Source organism: Dromaius novaehollandiae, chromosome 35 (genome assembly GCF_036370855.1).
Source record: "Dromaius novaehollandiae isolate bDroNov1 chromosome 35, bDroNov1.hap1, whole genome shotgun sequence".
In the NCBI taxonomy this organism is placed as follows: Eukaryota; Metazoa; Chordata; class Aves; order Casuariiformes; family Dromaiidae; genus Dromaius; species Dromaius novaehollandiae.
The window spans coordinates 527,050-549,158 of NC_088134.1; the positions used below are offsets into that span (position 1 = coordinate 527,050).

Genomic DNA, 22,109 nt, shown 5'->3' on the forward strand with positions numbered 1-22,109 from the left:
TGTACTGGGGCCTTGTGTGAGCGTGCACCAGGGCCTCGTGCAAGGAGGCACCAGGGTCGTGTGTGAGCGTGCACCAGGGCCTTATATGAGGGTGCACTGAGGCCTCGTGCAAGGCTGCACCAGGGCCTCGTGCAAGGATGCAGTGAGGCCTCATGTGAGTGTGCACCACGGTCGTGTGTGAGTGTGCACCAGGGTTTGTGCGAGGCTGCACCAGGGCCTCGTGCGAGGCTGCACCGGGGCCCCCGGGGGGCCCAGGCGTCCGGGCCGCAGCCCCGCGGACAGGGCGGCCCGGGGGGGGGGAGGTGACACAGGGGGACACGTGGGGGGACACTGGTGGCGGCGGGGGGGGGTTAGTAACGAGTGGGGGGGTCTCGGGGGGGCCAAGCTCAGACAGAAAAATGGCTGTTAGTGGGGGCGGCGGCGTTAGTGGGGCCCGCGGGCGTGCGACAGGCGTGCAACAGGCGTGCAACAGGCGTGCAACGGGGTGCACAGGCGTGCGACGGGGTGCACAGGCGTGCGAGGCCGTGCGAGGCCGGCAAAGGTGTGCAACAGGCGTGCGACAGGCGTGCAAGGCCGGGAGAGGGGGGGCGACAGGCGTGCGACAGGCGTGCGACAGGCGTGCGAGCAGGCGCGTGCAGGGCAGCGTGCACACGGCGGGGGGGACGCCGGCGGGACGGGGGGGCCGGGGCCACGGGGGGGGCGGCGTGACCTTGCACGCTCCCCTGGGGGCACACGCACACGCTTGCACATGCATGCACACACCTGCACACGCATGCACACACGCACACGGCCGTGACCTTGCACTAGTGTACATACATGCACACGCCTGCACACGCACACCCAGCCGTGACCTTGCACTGATGCACACGCGTGCACACGCATGCACACACACATACACGGCTGTGACCTTGCACTAATGCACACGCACACCCAGCCGTGACCTTGCACTAGTGCGCACGCCTGTGCGCTGCAGCCGTGACCCCACCCAAGTGGGATCCTGCACCAGCGCACACGCACGCCCCAGCCCCAGCCCCGTGCAACCGCACACTTGTGCACACCCATCCCTGACCCTGTGCAACCGCACACTTGTGCGCACGCACACCCACCTGCGGCCCCGTGCACTCACACTCGTGTGCACGCACACTCAGCCGTGCTCTGGTGCAACAGCACGCTCACGCACGCGTGTGCACACGCTCACACAGGCTCACACACGCGTGTGCACTCGCACGCCCCGGTGAGCGGGGCTGGGCCATGGCAGCCGGCCGTCGGCGTCCCCGGGCGCGAGGAGGAGGAGGAGGAGGAGGAGGGGGGGGGGGGGAGGAAGCAGCGCGGGGCCGTGCGGGGGGTGGGGGGGGTGGGGGGGGTGGGGACGCCAGGGCCCCCCCTGTCCCCGCTGCCCCCCCCCGCCCCGGTGCCGCCGCGGGGCCTCGGCCCGGGTTTGTGCTGCCGGCGCTGGGGGGGGGGGACAAAAATAAAATAATTTTTAAAAAAAAGGGAAAAAAGGGAAAAGGTGGAAAAGGGGGGGGGAAAGGGGAGGAAAAAGGGGGGGAAAAAGGGGGGGAAAAGGGGGGGAAAAAGGGGGGAAAAGGGGGAAAAAGGGGGGGAAAAGGGGGAGAAAAAGGGGGAAAAAGGGGGGGAAAAGGGGGAAAAGGGGGGGAAAAGGGGGGAAAAAGGGGGAAAAAGGGGGGAAAAAGGGGGGAAAAAGGGGGGAAAAGGGGGGGAAAAGGGGGGGAAAAGGGGGGGAAAAGGGGGGGAAAAGGGGGGGAAAAAGGGGGGGAAAAGGGGGGAACGGGGGGAAGGGGGGAAGGGGGGGAAGAAAAGGGGAAAAAGGGGGGAAAAAGGGGGGGAAACAAACAAAAAAAACCCAAAAAAGAAAAAAAAACGAAAAATACCCCAAAACAACTGAAACCCCCCCCCCAAAACACCCCGTGGGCCCCCCCGGGCCCGGCCGGCGGCTGGTGTCACTGGGGGGGGGGCAGGGGGAACCGGGGGTCCAGGGGGGTCCGGGGCAGCGGGGGGGGGTCCGGGGCGGCGGGGGGGGGTCCGGGGGGGTCCGGGGGGGCGAAGCGGCGGGGGGGAGGAGGAGAAGAGCGGTCGATATCTACCAGGTAGCGGAGTTTGTTTACCATAGCGTGTCCGATGCCCGCGTGCTGCGCGGGGGCAAAACACAACACGGCCGTGACTGCCCGCCCGGGGGGGGGGGGCAGCCCGGGGGGGGTCAGTCAGCCCGGGGGGGGGTCGTTAGTCCGGGGGGGGGGTTAGTGGGGCCGCCAAGCCGTTAGTCACACACACACACGGAAGGGGGGGGGCTGGGGCACCGGGGCGGCCGCCGTCGCACGAGGGCCGTTGCACGAGGGCGGCCGTTGCACGAGGGCCATTGCACAAGAGGGGCCATTGCACAAGGGCCGTTGCACGAGGGCAGCCATTGCACGAGGGCCATTGCACGAGGGTGGCCATTGCACAACGGCCGTTGCACGAGGGCCGTTGCACGAGGGCGGCCATTGCACAACGGCCGTTGCACGAGGGTGGCCATTGCACAACGGCCGTTGCACGAGGGCCGTTGCACGAGGGCCGTTGCACGAGGCGGCCGTCGCACGAGGGCGGCCGTCGCACGGGGTGTCGGGGCGGGGGGGCGTGTGGTGGTTGGGGGGGGCGGGAGAGAAGCAGAAATCTCATTAGAGAGGGGAGGGGGGTGCCCCCCCCCCCGGACCCGCCGGTCAGTGTCACCGTCACCCCCCTCACCCCCCCCCCGCTGCCACCCCCCCCCATGTCCCACCCCCAGTGGTGCCACCCACCGGGGAGGGGGCCCAGGTGTCCGGGGACACCAACTACATAAGGGATCGGGGAAGGGGCCCAGGCGTCCGGGGACCTCCACCCCATGGGGGATCGGGGAAGGGGCCCAGGCGTCCGAGACACCCACCCAGTGAGGGGGCCCAGGCGTCCGGGGCTGTGCCCTGGGGAGGGGGCCCAGGCGTCCGGGACACCCACCGAGGGAGGGGGCCCAGGCATCCGGGGCGATACCCCAGCAAAGGGACCCAGGCGTCCGGGACACCCACCCAGGGAGGGGGCCCAGGCGTCCAGGACACCCACCCAGGGAGGGGCCCAGGCGTCCGGGGCGATACCCCAGCAAAGGGACCCAGGCGTCCGGGACACCCACCCAGGGAGGGGGCCCAGGCATCCGAGACACCACCTGGAAAAGGGACCCAGGCGTCCGGGACACCCACCCAGGGAGGGGGCCCAGGCGTCTGGGGCTGTGCCCTGGGGAGGGGGCCCAGGTGTCCGGGACCATACTCTAGCAAAGGGGCCCAGGCGTCCAGGACACCCACCCAGGGAGGGGCCCAGGCGTCCGGGACACCCACCCAGGGAGGGACCCAGGCGTCCGGGGCGATACCCCAGCAAAGGGACCCAGGCGTCCGGGCCACCCCCCGAGGAGGGCGGGCGACGCGGGACCATCCCGGACGCCTGGGCCCCTGCCACCACCGCCGCCGCCCCCCGGGGGGGGGGAGGTTTCCCGGGTCCCCGGTCCCCACCTGGCGCAGGTTGCGGGTGACGCGGACGTGGTGCCAGGCGTCGTCGTCGAACTTGCCGCTGACGGGCTCCACGAGGGCCTCGAAGGCGCCGGAGCCCAGGTTGATGACGAGCCAGACGGCGCCGCTCTTGAGCGAGAGGTTGACGTAGTCGGCGGAGCGGCCCGTGTGCAGCAGCAGCCCGTGGCGCTGGCGCGTGCGGAAGGCCAGCGTCAGCTCGTCGGCGCTGCTGCGGATGGGGCTCTGCGACAGGTCGTAGCAGAAGAACTCGGCGCCCTTGAAGGTGGCCACGTACTCCGCGCTCCCTGCGGGGCGCCGCGCCGTCAGCGCCCGACGTGCGCTGCACCGACACGCGTTGCGCCGGCACGCGTTGCACCGACACGCGTTGCGCCGACACGCGTTGCACTGACACGCGTTGCACCGACACGCATTGCACTGACACGCGTTGCACTGACGCATTGCACTGACACGCGTTGCACTGACACGCGTTGCACTGACACGCGCTGCGCTGACACGCGTTGCACTGACACGCGTTGCACCGACGTGCCTCGCACTGACACGCGTTGCACCGACACACACTGTGCCGACACGCGTTGCACCGACACACGCTGCGCCGACACGCGTTGCGCTGACACACGCTGTGCCGGCACGCATTGCACCGACGTGCCTCGCACTGACACGCGCTGCACCGACACACGCTGCGCCGACACACGCTGCGCCGACACGCGTTGCACCAACACACGTTGTGCCGACACACGTTGTGCCGACACGCGTTGCACCGACACGCGTTGCACCGACACACGCTGCACCGACACACGCTGCACCGACACACACTGCGCCAACACGCGTTGCACCGACACGCGCTGCGCTGACACTCGCTGCGCCGGCACGCGTTGCACCGACACACACTGTGCCGACACACGCTGCGCTGACACGCGTTGCACCGACACACGCTGCGCCAACACGCGTTGCGCTGACACACGTTGCACTGACACGCGTTGCACCGACACGCACTGCGCCGGCACGCGTTGCACTGACACGCGTTGCACCGACACACGCTGTGCCGACGCGCTGTGCCGACACGCGTTGCACCGACACGCGTTGCGCTGACACGCGCTGCGCCGACACGCGTTGCACCGACACACACTGTGCTGACGTGCATCACACTGACATGCATTGCACTGACACGTGTTGCACCGACACACGCTGTGCCGACACGCACTGCGCTGGCACGCATTGCACTGACACACGCTGTGCCGACACGCGTTGCACCGACACGCGTTGCGCTGACACACATTGCACCGACATGCATTCCACCGACATGCATTGCACCAGCACACGTTGCACCAACACACGTTGCACCGACGTGCATCACGCTGACATGCATTGCACTGACACACGTTGCACCGACATGCACTGCGCTGGCACGTGTCACACCGATGTGCCTTGCACTGACATGCATTGCACTGATACGTGTTGCACCGACATGCGCTGCACCGACACGCGCTGTGCCAATGTGCATCGCACTGACATGCATTGCACCGACACATGTTGCACCGACACGCATTGCACCGACACACGCTGTGCCAACACGCGTTGCGCCGGCACGCGTTGCACCGACGTGCATTGCACCGACACACGTTGCACCGACACGCGTTGCACCGACGCGCGCTGCGCCGACACGTGCTGCGCCGACACGCGCTGCGCCGACGTGCATCGCACCGACGTGCATTGCACCGACACCCACTGCACCAGCACACGTTGCACCGACACGCGCTGTGCCGACACGCGTTGCGCCGGCACGTGTTGCGCCAACACGCGCTGTGCCGGCACACGTCGCACCGATGTGCATCGCACTGACATGCATTGCACCGACACGCGCCACACCGACATGTGCTGCACCAGCACGCATCACCCTGACGTGCGTCGCACTGACACGCACCGCACTGGCACATGTCGCACCAACGTGCATTGCACCGACGTGCAGCACACCAGCACGCATTGCGCTGACACGTGTCGCACCAACACGCATTGCACCAGCACGTGCTGCACTGACACGCGTCGCACTGACATGCACTGCACCGGCATGCACCATGCCAGCACATGCTGCACCAGCACACGTTGCACCGACACACATTGCACTGACACGTTGCACCAACACGTGCTGCACTGACATGCACTGAACCAGCATGTGTCACACCAGCACGCGTTGCACCAGCATGCGTTGCACCGACACATGCGGCACCAACACACGTCACACTGGCATGCATTGCACTGACACATGTTGCACCGACGCATGCTGCGCTGGCACACATTGCACCAACACACGTTGCACTGACACACACCGCACCGGCGTGCATTGCACCAACACATGCCGCGCTGGCACACGTTGCATCAGCATGTGTTGCACCAACACACGCTGCACTGGCACACGCCGCACCAACACGTTGCACCAACACATGCTGCACCGACACGTGTTGTGCTGGCATGCATCGCACCAGCATGTGTTGCACCGACACGCATTGCACCGACACGCGTTGCACCGACACGTGCTGCACCAGCACATGTTGCACCGGCATGTGTTGCACCGACACGCACCACAACAACGCATGCTGCACCAATACGTGCTGCACCAACACGTGTTGCACCGACACACAGCACAACAACACACGTTGCACCAACACACCTGGTGCTGATGCACCAGCCGGGGCACCAATCCCTGGTGCAAGCTTGCACCGGGGACGTGCATGGGTGGATGTGTGTCTGTGTGCACGCACACGCGTGTGCACGGCGTGCATGCTGAGGGCGCGTTGGGGGCGTGCACGGCTGGGTGTGCACCGACACGCATGCACACACGTGTGCACCAGGGCCACGCGCACCCCGCCGTGCAAGCGCCACACGTGCGTGCGGCACCCCGGGCTCCCGCCTGCGCCCGCTGCGGGCTCTGAGCACACGCCTCGCACACGCGTGTGCACGCACGCGCGGCCTCCGAGCTTCCCGGACGCCTGGGCCCCAGCGGGGGGGGAGGGGGGGTCCGGGAGGGCCCAGGCGTCCGGGGCACTGACCTTTTGCCGCATGCTGGCTCTCGGCGGCGCCGGGGCTGGGCCCCCCCTCGGCGACCTCCGTGGGCCCTGGGCGAGAGCGGGTGGTGAGCGCGGCCGGGCCCAGGCGTCCGGGGGGCCCAGGCATCCGGGGGGCCCAGGCGTCCGGGGGGCCCAGGCGTCCGGAGCCGTGCGAGGGGGAGGGGGCGCCCGCACGCTCCCCCGTGTCCCCGTGCGAGGGGCCGCACCCCCGATCCCCCCTCCGGTCCTCGTGCAAGGGGGGGCCGCGAGGTCCCGTGCAAGGAGGCCCTCAGCTTTCCGTGCAAGGGGACACGCTTGCACGCGCCCTCGGGTCCCCGTGCAAGGGGACACACCCCCAGCCCCCCCTCTGGTCCCCGTGCAAGGAGACGCACGAGTTCCGGTGCAAGGGGACCCCCAGGTCTCCGTGCAAGGCGATGCAATCGCACGCTCCCTCGGGTCCCCGTGCAAGGCGATGCACCCCCAATCCCCCCTCGGGTCCTCGTGCAAGGGGACCCTCAGCTTTCCATGCACGGGGACACGCTTGCACACTCCCTCGGGTCCCCGTGCAAGGGGTTGCACTTGCACGCTCCCTCGGGTCCTCGTGCAAGGGGGGCTGCGAGGTCCCGTGCAAGGGAACCCTCAGCTTTCTGTGCAAGGAGACAGCCTTGCACACTCCCTCGGGTCCCCGTGCAAGGGGTTGCACTTGCACGCTCCCTCGGGTCCTCGTGCAAGGGGGGCTGTGAGGTCCCGTGCAAGGGGACCCTCAGCTTTCTGTGCAAGGAGACAGCCTTGCACACTCCCTCGGGTCCCCGTGCAAGGCGATGCACCCCCAACCCCCCCCCGTGCAAGGCCTGCCCCCGCCTCTCCCCACGGTCCCCGTGCGAGGGGGGGTCCCCGTGCAAGGCCCGCCCGGCGTGCCGCACAACCACACACTGGGGGGGGGGGACGGGGGGGCAGGCAGGGCGGAGGGAAGGACCCGGCGGGGGGGGGGGAACCGTCGCACGAGGCTTGCACGAGGCTTGCACGAGGCTTGCACGCGCGCGGGGGGGGCGTCATACCTTGGCTGCTTAGCATCAGGTGAGCAGGACCTGGGGGGGGGGGGGACCAGAAAAAGGGGGAAAAGCAGAAAATGAAGAGAAGGGGGAGAAGGGGGAGAGAGACGAGTCAGGGGGGCGGGGGGGGCCGGCGCCCCCCAGCCACAATTTAAAAGCCGCTTTTAACTTGTGACAGGCATCGCACGAGGATGCCGGGGCCGCCGCCGCGGAGCCTGCGCCGCTGCACGGACGCACGGACACGCGTGTGCACGGACGCACGTGCGTGTGCACGGATGGATGCATGCACGGATGCACGTGTGCACGGACGCACAGACAGATGCATGCACGCACGTGTGCATGCACGGACACACACGTGTGCACGCACGGAAAGCGAAGCATTCGCCCCAAATGCTTCTTTTCCCCTTTTTTTGCTCTTTTCCGGCAAAAAGGAGGAGGAAAAGCCAGAATGGTGCAAGCGGGGGGGGGGGGGGAGAGCAAGCAGCCGCAGCGGGGCCTCGCACGGGGCCTTGCACGAGGGTGGCAGCCTCACACGGGGCCTTGCACAAGCCCTTGCACGAGGATGGCCATCTCGCACGGGGCCTCGCACGAGGATGGCGGCCTTGCACAGGGATAGCAGCCTTGCACGAGGCCTCGCACGAGGACGGTCATCTTGCACGAGGCCTCGCACGGGACACGGGGACGCGGCCCCTCCCTGCCCAGGGCCACCCCGACCAATCGCGTGCATCGCGCCCCCCTCGTGCAAGCCCCGCCCCTCGCACGCCCCGCCCAGCCCCCCCATTAGATACGGCCACCCCATTGGCTGCCTGGCCCCTCATTTGCATAGCCCCGCCCAGGCACCCCCCGCCCTCTGCAGCGCCCAAGCTCATTGGCTGCGCCACCCCCCTCATTTGCATGGCCGCTTCTCATTGGGCGGCCGGGGATGACATCATCCTGAGGGGGTGGGGCCCGGTGCTGGGGCCGCGGGAACACGCGTGTGCGGGGGCCAAACACACACATGTGCATCGCCTCAGACACGCACGCACACGGGTGTGCCCGCCCTCGCACGCCGACCCGGCTCGCACACGCGTGTGCATCGCCCCGGACCTGGGGACACGCGTGTCCCCGGACACCTGGGTCCCTCGGCGGGGGGGAGGGGGGTCCCCGTGCGCCGCCGGCCCTGACACGGGCGCTCGGCCCCCCCAGCCGTGCAAAGCCCCCGGCCTTGCACAAGCGCCCGCGTTGTGCACGGTGGCGAGCGTCGCACGACCCTGCAACGCGCACGAGGCCCGAGCGTTGCACAAGGCCCCGAGCGTCGCACCACCCTGCCGTGTGCACGAGGCCCTGAGCTTTGCACGAGTCCCCGAGCATTGCACGCCCCCCCCCCGGCCTCACACGCGCGGCGCACGCTCACCTTGCACGGGGAGCTCCTCTGCGGGCGGCCACGGGCGCAGGGCGGCAGCGGGGGGAGAGAGAGAGGGAGGAGGCGGTTAGTGAGCGGCCAGCGACCTCGTGCAAAGCCCCGTGCAAGGCCTCGTGCAAAGCCCCGTGCACGGCCCGACACCTCGACCCCGCGACCTTGGGCCGCCCTTGGGAGATGGGGGGGAGGGGGCACGCGGGGGGGGGCGGGGGACGTGCAACGCAGGCGCTCACACGAGGCCTGTGAGCCCCTCGTGTGCACCGGGGGGGCCTGGTCGCACGAGCACATGGGCGTGGGGGGGTGGCTCCCCGTGCCCGCAGGGGCCACCCGGCTTTGCACGGCCCCTTGCACGGCCCAGGGGGGTTTGCACGGCCCAGGGGGGTTTGCACGCCCTGTTGCACGTCCCAGCAGTGTTTGCACGGCCCATAGTACAGCCCAGGAGGATTTGCACAGCCCATAGCACGGCCCAGAGGGGTTTGCACACCCTGTTGCACATCCCAGCAGGATTTGCACGGCCCATTGCACGTCCCAGCGGGGTTTGCACACTCCTCCAGGGTTTGCATGGCCCATTGCATGGCCCAGTGGGGTTTGCACACTCCTCCAGGGTTTGCACGGCCCATTGCACGTCCCAGTGGGGTTTGCACACTCCTCCAGGGTTTGCACGGCCCATTGCACGTCCCAGCGGGGTTTGCACACTCCTCCAGGGTTTGCATGGCCCATTGCACGTCCCAGTGGGGTTTGCACACTCCTCCAGGGTTTGCACGGCCCATTGCATGGCCCAGGGGGGTTTGCACACTCCTCCAGGGTTTGCATGGCCCATTGCACGTCCCAGTGGGGTTTGCACACTCCTCCAGGGTTTGCACGGCCCATTGCATGGCCCAGGGGGGTTTGCACACTCCTCCAGGGTTTGCACGGCCCATTGCATGGCCCAGGGGGGTTTGCACACTCCTCCAGGGTTTGCATGGCCCATTGCACGTCCCAGTGGGGTTTGCACACTCCTCCAGGGTTTGCACGGCCCATTGCACGTCCCAGTGGGGTTTGCACACTCCTCCAGGGTTTGCACGGCCCAGGGGGGGTTTGCACGGCCCAGGGGGGGTTTGCACACTCCTCCAGGGTTTGCACGGCCCATTGCACGTCGCAGCGGGGATTTGCACGGCCCATTGCACGCCCCAGCGGGGATTTGCACGCCCTGCAAAATGCCTCGGTGAGCTTTGCACGCCCTGGGGCACGCCCAGCCGGGGTGTGCACGCCCCGTAGCACGTCCCCATGGGGGGGGGGGGAGGTTTGCACACTCCCCCAGGGCGTGCACACCCCGTCGTGCACCCCAGCAGGGTCTACACACCCCGTTGCACGTCCCGGGGGGGGGGTTGCACACCCGGGGGGGGGGTTTGCACGCCCCACAGCACGTCCCCATGGGGGTTGCACACTCCTCCAAGGCTTGCACACCCCATCGTGCCCCGGGGGGGTGTTGCACGCCCGGGGGGGTGTTGCACGCCCCACACAGGCCCACAGGGCCCTGCCCCCCCCCGTGGCCCCCCCTTGTCCCCCCATGGCCTCAAGGACGCAGCGGCGGCGGAAACCATCCCCGTGGCGACGGCGGTTCCCCGGCAACCGTTCCCCGGGCGACCGGCGGACCGGCCGTCTCCACGGCAACCCGCCCCGGTTGCCAGGGTGCCGCCGTCACCACGGCAACGGGTCAGCCCGCCCCGGCGTCGCCCGGCAGCCGCAGCCCCGGCAACAGGCCCCCAGGATGCTGTTGCCGCGGCGACGGTTGCCACGGCGGCGCCCGGGGTTGGGAGGGGCTGGAGGGGCCCAGGTGTCCGGGCGCTCCCGCCAGACCCCCGTGTGCCGGGCCGGGGGGATCCCTGTGTCCCCCCCCCCTCGCTGGCTTGCACGAGGACGTGCAAGGGCACCGGGACGTGCAAGGGCACTGGGACCCAGGGCTGTGCAAGGGCACCAGGATGTGCAAGGACCCAGGGCCGTGCAAGGGCACGCGGCCGTGCAAGGGCACGAGGACGTGCAAGGGCACCGGGATGTGCAAGGGCACCGGGATGTGCAAGGGCACCGGGACCCAGGGCCGTGCAAGGGCACACGGCCGTGCAAGGGCACCAGGACGTGCAAGGACCCAGGGCTGTGCAAGGGCACACGGCCATGCAAGGGCACCGGGATGTGCAAGGGCACCGGGACCCAGGACTGTGCAAGGGCATGTGGACGTGCAAGGGCACGCAGCTGTGCAAGGGCACCGGGACCCAGGGCTGTGCAAGGGCACGTGGACGTGCAAGGGCACGCGGCCGTGCAAGGGCACCAGGACCCAGGGCCGTGCAAGGGCACGCGGCCGTGCAAGGGCAGGCAGAGGCACGGCGACGCACGGGGAAGTGCAGAGGCACAAGGACAGGCAAGGGCACGAGCACGTGCGAAGGCCCCAGGGCGCACAAGGACACGGGGGCACCCAAGGAGACGAGGCTGCGCAGACAGGAGGGCGTGCAAGGGCACGAGGGCGTGCAAGGGCGTGCAGAAGAGCAGAGGCATTGCAACGTGCAAGGACGCGTGGCCGTGCCAAGACTCCACAACATGCAATGACACGCGGCCGTGCCAAGACGCGCAGAGGCGCAGCAGCATCGCAGCGCGCAGAGACACGAGGCCGTGCAAGGGCACGCGCACACGCAGAGGCACCGCAACGTGCAAGGCCTCCAGGCCGTGCGAGGGCACACGCACACGCGGAGAGGCTGCAACGCGCAAGGACACCAGGCCACACGAGGCCACCCGAAAGCGCAGCCGCGTCGCAGCTCACGGGGCCCCGTGTCGGCGCGAGGACGTTGCAACGCCCAAAGACACGAGGCTCTGCCGAAGCACGGGGGAGCGCAGAGACGTGGCAGCGTGCAGAGACCTTGCACCACCGCAGGTGCTGGCGCGTTGCGAGGACCCACAATGGCTCAAAGACACCGCAACGTGCAGAGACACCGCAGCGTGCAGAGACACCGCAACGTGCCAGCACCTGCGGTGGTGCAAGAAGCCACCATGGTGCAAGGACATTGCAACGTGCCGAGACACCGCAACGTGCGAGGCCACCCGAAAGCGCAGCCACGTTGCCGCTTGCAAGACCCCACGTTGGTGCAAGACCCCTGGGCACTGGTGCAAGACCCCATGTCCGTGCAAGACCCCATGTTGGTGCAAAACCTCCGTGCACCAGGGCAAGACCCCACATTGGTGCAAGACCCCACGTTGGTGCAAGACCCTTGTGCACTGGTGCAAGACCCCCATGCACCAGTGCAAGGCCCCACATTGGTGCAAGACCCTTGTGCATCAGTCCAAGACCCCCGTGCACTGGTGCAAGACCCCATGTTGGTGCAAGACCCTTGTGCACCAGTGCAAGACCCCACGCTGGTACAAGACTCTGCGCTGGTGCAAGACCCCCATGCACCAGTGCAAGGCCCCACGCTGGTGCAAGACCCCTGTGCACCGGTGCAAGACCCCACGTTGGTGCAAGACCCCCATGCACCAGTGCAAGACCCCACATTGGTGCAAGACCCTTGTGCGCTGGTGCAAGACCCCTTGTGCACTGGTGCAAGACCCCACGCTGGTACAAGACACTGTGCTGGTGCAAGACCCCCATGCACTGGTGCAAGACCCCACGTTGGTGCAAGACCCTTGTCCATCAGTGCAAGACCCCTGTGCACTGGTGCAAGACCCCACGCTGGTGCAAGACCCCCGTGCACCGGCGCAAGCCCCCCGTGTGCCGCCACGAGCCCCCCGCACGCGGGTGCAAGACCCCGCCGCGCCGCCTCACCTTGCTCGCAGAGGGGCCCGTGGCCGCCGTCGTCGCCGTCGTCGCCGTCGTCATCGTCACCATCGTCGCCGTCGTCACCGTCACCGTCGCCGTCGGGGCAGCGGCAGCGGGGCGGCGGGGGCCGTCGGGCGCAGGCGGCCCCCCGGACGCCGCGGGCGGCCAGGAGCGGGGCGGGGGCCCCGCCGACGCGGAGGTCGGCCAGCCAGCCGCGGAAGGGCGGCTCGTCGCGCACCGAGCGCAGCGTCAGCGCCGAGAGCCGCAGCTCGGGCGGGATGCCGCCCACGAAGAGGTCGCTGGCCACCGCCATGTCGGGGCGGCGGGAGCGCACGGCCCCCGCCCGCGCCGCCGCCCCGTCCACCGCCAGCGCCGCCCGCCGCCCCTCGCGCCGCAGCCGCACCGCGTGCCAGCGCCCGTCGCCCACCGCCGCCGCCGCCTCCACGGCCGCCGGCGCCCCGCAGCCGATGGCGAAGCGCAGCCGCAGCCGCCCGGCCGCCACCAGCAGCTCCAGGAAGTCGCAGTCGCCGCCGTCGTCCTGGTAGAGCAGCAGCGCCCGCCCCGCCGCCGCCGTCGTCGTCCGCAGCCGGAAGCTCAGCTCGGCCCCGGCCCCGGCGCCGCCCGCCCAGCGCCCGTAGCGCGCCCACTGCCCCGGAGCCCCCCCGAACTCCAGCGCCCGGCCCCCCGCCCCCGGCGCCAGCAGGGCCCCCAGCGCCAGCAGCGCCAGGCCCAGCCGCGGGGCGGCCCCGGGGGGCGGGCGGCGGCGGCGGCGGTGGTGGTCGTCGTCCCCGGGCATCCTGGGGCCGCGGTGGGCCCCCGTGTCCTGGTGCGTCTCGGCGGCTTGATGCACGTCGGGGGCTGCGTTGGCCTTGGAGCCGTGGTGGACCTCCATGTCTTGGTGCGTCTTGGTGCCTTCATGCACCTCGGAGGCTCCGTTGGCCTTGAAATGGTGGTAGACCTCCATGTCTTGGTCTATCTTGGTGTCCTGGTGCACATTGGAGGCTCCGTTGGCCATAGAGCCTTGGTAGACCTCCATGTCTTGGTGCGTCTTGGTGCCTTCATGCACCTCGGAGGCTCCGTTGGCCTTGGAGCCTTGGTGGACCTCCATGTCTTGGTGTATCTCACTGTCTTGATGCACCTGGGAGGCTCCATTGGCCTTGGAGCCTTGGTGGACCTCCATGTCTTGGTGCATCTTGGCACCTTGATGCACCTTGGAGGCTTGGTTGGTCATGGGGCCTTGGCGGACCTCCATGTCTTGGTGCGTCTCACTGTCTTGATGCACCTTGGAGGCTCGGTTGGTCATGGGGCCTTGGCGGACCTCCATTTCTTGGGGCGCCTTGGAGCCTTGATGGGTCACAGAAGCTCGGTCGGTCATGGGGCCTTGGCGGACCTCCATGTCTTGGTGCATCTTGGCGTCTAGACAGGCCGCAGGGGCTTGGCTGGCCATGGGGCCCGGCTGGACCTCCATATCGTGGTGCATCTTGGTGCCTTGGTGCACCTGGGAGGCTCGGCTGGCCATGGGGCCTCGGTGGACCTTCGTGTCGTGGTGGACCTTGGCGTCCTGGTGCCTCTTGGCGTCTAGACAGGCCACAGAGGCCTGGTTGGCCGGGGAGTTCTGGGGGACCTTCACGTCTTGGTGGACCTCGGAGGCCTGATGGACCTCGGTGTCCTGGTGCACCTTGGCGTCTCGATGGGCTGCAGAAGCTTGGCCGGCCGAGAAGCGCCGGGGGACCTTCGCGGCTTGGGGGACCTTCATGGCTTGGTGGACACCGGAGTCTAGATGCGCCATAGAGGCTTGGTTGGCCATAAAGTCCTGGCGGACCTTGGGGTCTTGGTGGACCTCGGGGTCTAGACAGGCCGTAGAGACTTGGTTGGCCGTGGAGCCCTGGCGGCTCTCGGTGCCTCGGTGGGCCTCAACGTCCAGACGGGCCACGGGGCCTCGGTTGGCCACGGCGCGTTGGGGGACCTCAACGCCTTGGGGGACCTCGACGTCTAGACAGGCCGCAGCAGCTCGGTTGGCCACGGGGCCTTGGCGGACCCCCGTGTCTTGGCGAACCTCCGTGTCTTGGTGGACCTCGACGTCTAGACAGGCCGCGGGGCCTCGGTTGGCCACGGCGCGTTGGGGGACCTCGGTGTCTTGGGGGACCCCCATGTCTTGGTGGACCTCGACGCCTCGGTGGCCGCCAGCGTCTAGACGGGCCGCGGGGCTTCGGCCGGCCGCGGGCTCCCGGGGGACCTCGGCATCCGGACGGACCTCGGCGGCGGCCGGACGAGCCGGGGGGCCGCGGGGGGCCGCGGCGTCCGCGCGGGCCATGGGGCCCCACCAGCCCCGGGGGGCTACAGCATGGCCGGGCGGCCGGCGGCGGGACCTGGCGGAGAGAGGGCGTCAGAGGGCACCGGCGTCCGGGGGGCCCAGGCGTCCGGGGGGCCCTGCTCCACCCCAAGGGGCCCAGGCGTCCGGGGGGCCCAGGCGTCCGGGGGGCCCTGCTCCACCCCAAGGGGCCCAGGCGTCCGGGGGACCCACTCCACCCCAGGGGGCCTCAGGCATCCAAGGGGCCCAGGCGTCCGGGGGACCCTGCTCCATCCCACGGGGGCCCAGGCGTCCAGGGGGCCCAGGTGTCCGGGGGGCCCTGCTCCACCCCAAGGGGCCCAGGCGTCCAGGGGGCCCAGGCGTCTGGGGGACCCACTCCACCCCACAGGGGCCCAGGCGTCCAGGGACCCCGCTTCACCCCACAGGGGCCCAGGCCCCCGGGGGGGCCCAGGCGTCCGGGCCCTGCCCCGGTGCCCCCCACGCCGAGGTGGGGGAGGGGAGGCCCCCCCTCGTTAGCAGCCCTGGTTAATTAACGGTGATTGGGGGGGGGTTGGGTGCCGGTCACCGCGGTAACGGGGCGCCGGGGATACGGCATTATGCAAATGAGCCCCCGGGTTATTTATAACCCGGCCTCGTCAGCACCCCTCATTGGGTAATGGGGCTCATTAACATGCGCCGCATAATTAGCCAATCACGGTAACTGCTGCACCTGCAGGGGGGAGCGGGACTGACAGCACCGACCCCCCCCCCAAGGGACCCAGGCGTCCGGGGGGGCTCTGCCACCCCGGGGGGCCCAGGCGTCCGGGAGGGGGGGTCCACCACCCGGGGGGCCCAGGCGTCCGGGGGGAGCCACCCCCCCCATCCCAGGGGCCCAGGCGTCCGGGGGGCCTACACCCCCCCCCCCCACTGTGAGGGCCCAGGCGTCCGGGCCCCCGAGCACTTCCCCATCCCCCCCCCCCCCCCCCGGCGAGGAGGGACCCAGGCGTCCTCGGGGCGCCCCTCCCCCGCTGCCCCCCCTTTTCCCGGTCAGAGTTAATTAACTATCGATTTCCACCGGGGGGGGGGGGGGGGGGAGCCGGACGCCTGGGCCCTGGGTGGGAGGAGGGGCCCGGACGCCTGGGCCCCCGGGCGGTGGAAGCGTCCTGGACGCCTGGGCCCCCCGGGTGCGTGGGGGGTGCAGGGGCACCCGGACGCCTGGGCCCCCGGGGGGGGGGGGGGGGGGCGCAGAGCCCGGCGCGGTTGATAAAAGCTGCCGTCAGGGCCGGGAGGGACCGACCTGCCCCCCCCCCCCTCCCCGGGGGCCCAGGCGTCCGGGCGCCCCCCCAGCGCTCCCCAGGGGCCCAGGCGTCCGAGTTTGCTCACCCCCCCTGACCCCCCCCCCGCCATCACCCCTGGGGGCACCCGGACGCCTGGGCCCTCGCCGCCTCCCCAGGGCGCCTGAAGGTCACTGGGAGGAGGAGGGGGGGGGCAAGGGGGGAGGACCCAGGCGTCCGGGTGCCCCCCCACCAAGGGCCCAGGCGTCCGGGTGCCCCCCCACCAGGGGCCCAGGCGTCCGGGCGCCCTATGGCCAGGCACATAGCGGGGGGGGGGGAAGGTCCCACTAATTAAAGCCAACCTGTCCCAAACCTCGTTAGTCCTCCGCTAACGACCCCCCCCAGGAGCCAGCGCCCAGCAGCAGGGCGGGTCCCGGACGCCTGGGCCCCCGGACGCCTGGGCCCCCCCGTCCTCGCACGGCCGTGACGCCCCCCTCGTGCGCGCGGGGTCCCTGCGCTGGCGTGTGCGCGGCCGGCACACGCGTGTGTCCACCCCGGCACACGCACGTGGGGACGCCCACGCGGGGCCTCGCACCAGCGCACGCCCCCCCCGGGGGCACGCGGCCCCGCACACGGGTACACACGCAGCCTTGCACACGTGCGCACACGCAGGCGACCGTGCACACGCACATGCCTCCACGCGCACACGCAGCCTTGCACGTGGGGACACGCACACAACCGCACACACGTGCACACGACTGCACACGCAGCCCGGCACGGGTGTGCACACGCGTGTGACCGTGCACACGCAGCCCCGCACCCGCGTGGGAACCCGAGTCCTGCACACTCCCTGTGAGGCCCTGCACACGCCCGTGCGCACACCCGTCCACACGCAGCCCCGCACACGTAAGGACACGTATGCACACACACATCCATGCACGCACATGCACACACCCCGTGCACAAACACCCAGGCACGCGCACAGCCCCCACCCGCTTACACACGCGCCCCAGACCTGCACAGCCACACGCGCACTCCTGCACACACGCGTGCACTCCCTCATGTCCTGCACACATCCACGTGCACACCCTGCACACGCACAGCCAGGCACACGCAGCCCTGCACATGCACACGCCCTTGCACACACACCCCCTGCACGCACACGCAGCCCTGCACGTGCCCACGCACACACAGCTGTGCACACACAAGTGCACGCACACGTCTATGCACACGCAGCCCGTCCATGCACGCAGTCCATGCACGCACACACACGTGTGTGCACACAACCATGCACGCACGCCCCTCGTGCATGCACACACACGTGCACCTGTGCATGCACACACACACCCTGCACACACCCATGCACACACACGCCCCCCCCCGCGCCCCCCTGCACGCGCAGACACGCGCACGTGCAACACGCCGCCCCGCGCCCGGCCCCCGCCCTCGTGCGCACACACGTGGGTGACGCCGCGCCCCGAGCGCCGCCGGTGCACACTGCCGGCTGCACACGCGTGTGCGACGCACGCCGGCCCCGGGCTGCCCCCCCCCCCCCCTCGGCCGGGCCTGCTCTGCGCCGCCGCCCCCCGCCCCGGGCAGTGGGGCAGGATGCGGCCCCCCAACCCAGTGCAATGGGGCAGGATGCGGCCCCCAGACCTGTGCAATGGGGGGGCCAGGATGCGGCCCCCAGACCTGTGCAATGGGGCAGGATGCGGCCCCCCAACCCAGTGCAACGGGGGGGGCCAGGATGCAGCCCCCAGACCTGTGCAATGGGGCAGGACGCGGCCCCCCAACCCAGTGCAATGGGGCAGGATGCGGCCCCCCCAGCCCCATGCAAGGGGGGGGGCAGGACGCGGCCCCCAGGGCTGTGCAATGGGGCAGGACGCGGCCCCCAGCCCCCCCCCGGCGGTGCAGGGGGTCCCCAGCCCGCAGGTCCTTGCAGTGGGGCAGGATGAGGCCCCCCAGCCCCCCTGACCCCACCCTGTCCCCCCCCCCAGCACCCATCCTGCACCCCCGGCCCCGGCGCTGGGTCCCCCCGGCCCCTGCAGCCCCCCCGGCCCCGGGGGCCGCATCCTGCCCCCCGCGACGCTGCAGCCCCCCCAACCTCCCGCCCCCCCGGCCCTGGGGGGCAGCTCTGCCCCCCAATCCTGCACCCAGCCCTGCACCCCAATTCCTGCAGCCCCCCAGCACCCCAATTCCTGCCCCCCCCCAGCCCCAGCTCCCAGCCTGCCCCCCCAGATCCTGCCCCCCCCCGACGCGGCTCCTGCAGCCCCGTCCTGCCCCCCGCCCCGGTGCCCGGCCCCGCACCCCCCGCCCTGGCTCCCCCCCTGCCCCCCAGGTCCTGCCCCCTCCCCGGCCCCCATCGCTGCCCCCCCCCCGCCCTGCCCCCCCCCGGCCCTGCAGCATCCCCGGCCCCAGGACCCATCGCTGCCCCCCAATTCCTGCACCCCCCGCCCTGCACCCCCCCATCCTGCCCCCCCCGCCCTGCTCCCTGCCCTGCACCCCCCCATCCTGCACCCCCCCATCCTGCCCCCCCCACCCTGCACCTCCCAGCCCCAGGACTCTGCACCCCAATTCCTGCCCCCCAATTCCTGCACCCCCCCATCCTGCACCGTCCCCAGCCCTGGGACCCCATTGCTGCACCCCGAATCCTGCCCCCCAAATCCTGCACCCCCCCATCCTGCACCCCAGCCCTGGGACCCTGCACCCCAGTTCCTGCCCCCCCATCGCTGCAGACCCCCATCCTGCACCCCCAGCCCTAGGACCCTGCACCCCAATTCCTGCACCCCCCAATTCCTGCACCCGCCAATTCCTGCACCCCCCCATCCTGCCCCCCCCATCGCTGCCCCCCAGCCCTGGGACCCTGCACCCCAGTTCCTGCCCCCCCCATCGCTGCAGACCCCCATCCTGCACCCCAAATCCTGCACCCCCCCATCCTGCACCCCCCCATCTTGCACCCTCAGCCCTAGGACCCTGCACCCCAATTCCTGCACCCCCCAATTCCTGCACCCCCCCATCCTGCCCCCCCCATCGCTGCCCCCCATCCCCAGGACCCTGCACCCCAGTTCCTGCCCCCCCCATCGCTGCAGCCCCCCCAGCCCCGAGACCCACCGCTGCCCCCCGAATCCTGCACCCCCCCATCGCTGCCTCCCCCCCCCCCGGGCGGTACCTGCTCTCGGGGCCCCGCTCGGCCCCGGCCCCGGGGAAGCGCCCGGCTCCGCAGTCCCGCAGCTCCCGCCCGCCGCCGCCGCGCGCACCGGCACCGCTCGGGCACGCGCACGGGCACGCGCATGCGCACCGGCACCGCTCGGGCACGCGCACCGGCACACGCGTGCACACGGCTTGCACACGGGCCTGTGCACCGGCACCAGCTCGGGCACACGCACACGGCTCATGCACGGGCACCAGCACATGCGTGCACACGGCTTGCACACGGGACCGTGCACCAGCTCGGGCACGCGCACACGGCTCATGCACGGGCACCAGCACATGCGTGCACACGGCTTGCACACGAGCACCGGCACGGCACCAGCTCGGGCACACGCACGCCTCGTGTAAGGGCACCAGCACATGCGTGCACACGGCTTGCACATGGGCACCGGCACCGGAACCAGCTTGGGCACGCGCATGGCTCGTGCATGGGCACCAGCACATGCGTGCACACGGCTTGCACACGGGCACGGGCACCAGCACCAGCTCAGGCACGCACATGGCACCAGCACGCACACCAGCACATGCGTGCACACGGCTTGCACACGGGCACGGGCACCAGCACCAGCTCAGGCACACGCACGCCTCGGGCACGCACACCAGCACATGCGTGCACACGGCTTGCACACGGGCACGGGCACCGGAACCAGCTCAGGCACACGCACGGCACCAGCACAGGCACCAGCACATGCGTGCACACGGCTTGCACACGGGACCGTGCACCGGCACCAGCTCGGGCACACGCACGCCTCGGGCACGCGCACCGGCACATGCGTGCACACGGCTTGCACACGGGACCGGGCACCGGCACCAGCTCGGGCACACGCACAGGGCTTGTGCACGGGCACCAGCACATGTGTGCGCACAGCTTGCACACGGGACCGTGCACCAGCTCAGGCACACGCACAGGGCTTGTGCACGGGCACCAGCACATGCGTGCACACGGCTTGCACACGGGACCGGGCACCAGCTCGGGCACGCGCATGGCTCGTGCACGGGCACGGCACCAGCACGGGCACCGGCACATGCGTGCACACGGCTTGCACACGGGCACCGCCACCGGCACCAGCTCGTGCACACACACGGCTCGTGCACGGGCACGGCACCAGCACGGGCACTAACACGGGCTCGTGCGTGCACACAGCTTGCACACGGGCACCGGCACCAGCCCGGGCACGCGCACGGGCTCACATACGTGCACAAGCACCATCACGGCTCGCGCACGGCTCACACACACATGCAGGCACCAGCTCGGGCACACGCGTGGGCTCACGCACGTGCACAGGCACGCACACTGGCACGGCTCGCACGTGGGCACGTGCACCGGCACCGGCGTGGGCACACGCACGGCTCGCACACAGCTCGCACACGTACCGGCGTGGGCACACGCACGGGCTCACACACGTGCACGGGCACCGGCACAGCTCACACACACACACGCCGGCTCACACGCGTGCACCAGCACGGCTCGCACACCAGCTCACACGTGCACAGCTCACACACATGCAGCTCGTGCACGGGCACGCGCGCTCCATGGCTCGCACACGGGCACACGCACAGCTCGCACGGCCACGGCCCCACGGCCACCCCAGGCTGCCCCACGGCACCCGCAGAGACCCACGGGTGCCCCATAGAGACCCCAAACTGCCCCATAGAGACCTCATGGAGAGCCTGAGCTGCCCCACAAAGACCCACAGGTGCCCCACTGAAACCCCACAGCACCCGCAGAGACCCACAGGTGCCCCATAGAGACCCCACAGCACCCACAGAGACCCATAGGTGCCCCATAGAGACCCCAAACTGCCCCACAGGGACCCCATGGAGAGCCTGAACTGCCCTGCAGAGACCCATAAGTGCCCCACAGCACCCACAGAGACCCACAGGTGCCCCACTGAAACCCCACAGCACCCACAGAGACCCATAGGTGCCCCATAGAGACCCCAAACTGCCCCACAGGGACCCCATGGAGAGCCTGAACTGCCCTACAGAGACCCATAAGTGCCCCACAGCACCCACAGAGACCCACAGGTGCCCCACTGAAACCCCACAGCACCCACAGAGACCCATAGGTGCCCCATAGAGACCCCAAACTGCCCCATAGAGACCCCATGGAGAGCCTGAACTGCCCTACAGAGACCCATAAGTGCCCCACAGCACCCACAGAGACCCACAGGTGCCCGACAGAGACCCCACAGCACCCGCAGAGACCCATAGGTGCCCCATAGACACCCCACAGAGACCCCACGGAGAGCCCAAACTGCCCCACAGGGACCCATAGGTGCCCCAGAGACCCTGAACTGCCCCATAGAGACCCCAAACTGCCCCACAGTCACCTGTAAGTGCCCTATAGAGCCCATAGGTGCCCCCCAGAGACCCTATGGGGCTTGGGGCCACCCCACAGGGACCCCCCCCCACCTGCCCCATGGGGAAAAGCCCAGCTGCCAGAGCCCCCCGACACCCCACTGACCTGGCAGCTCCCTCCGGGGGCCCCGGCGTCCGGGCGCAGCTGGGCCC

At 70.1% G+C, this 22,109-nt stretch overlaps 1 protein-coding gene across 1 annotated transcript in view; it reads right to left on the minus strand.

Moving 5' to 3' along the window:
- Positions 1-15,185, minus strand: part of LOC135325311 (neurexin-2-like) — a 57,936-nt gene extending 42,751 nt beyond the window's left edge. Inside the window, exons 1-6 of the mRNA XM_064503272.1 lie at positions 12,828-15,185; positions 9,035-9,052; positions 7,648-7,677; positions 6,593-6,658; positions 3,531-3,832; positions 2,127-2,150 (exon numbers count right to left, since the gene is read on the minus strand). Coding sequence (XP_064359342.1) covers positions 2,127-2,150; positions 3,531-3,832; positions 6,593-6,658; positions 7,648-7,677; positions 9,035-9,052; positions 12,828-15,135 — 2,748 coding nt within the window. The 5' untranslated portion in view covers positions 15,136-15,185. The remainder of the gene's footprint in view (positions 1-2,126; positions 2,151-3,530; positions 3,833-6,592; positions 6,659-7,647; positions 7,678-9,034; positions 9,053-12,827) is intronic.
- Positions 15,186-22,109: the final 6,924 nt, after the last annotated feature.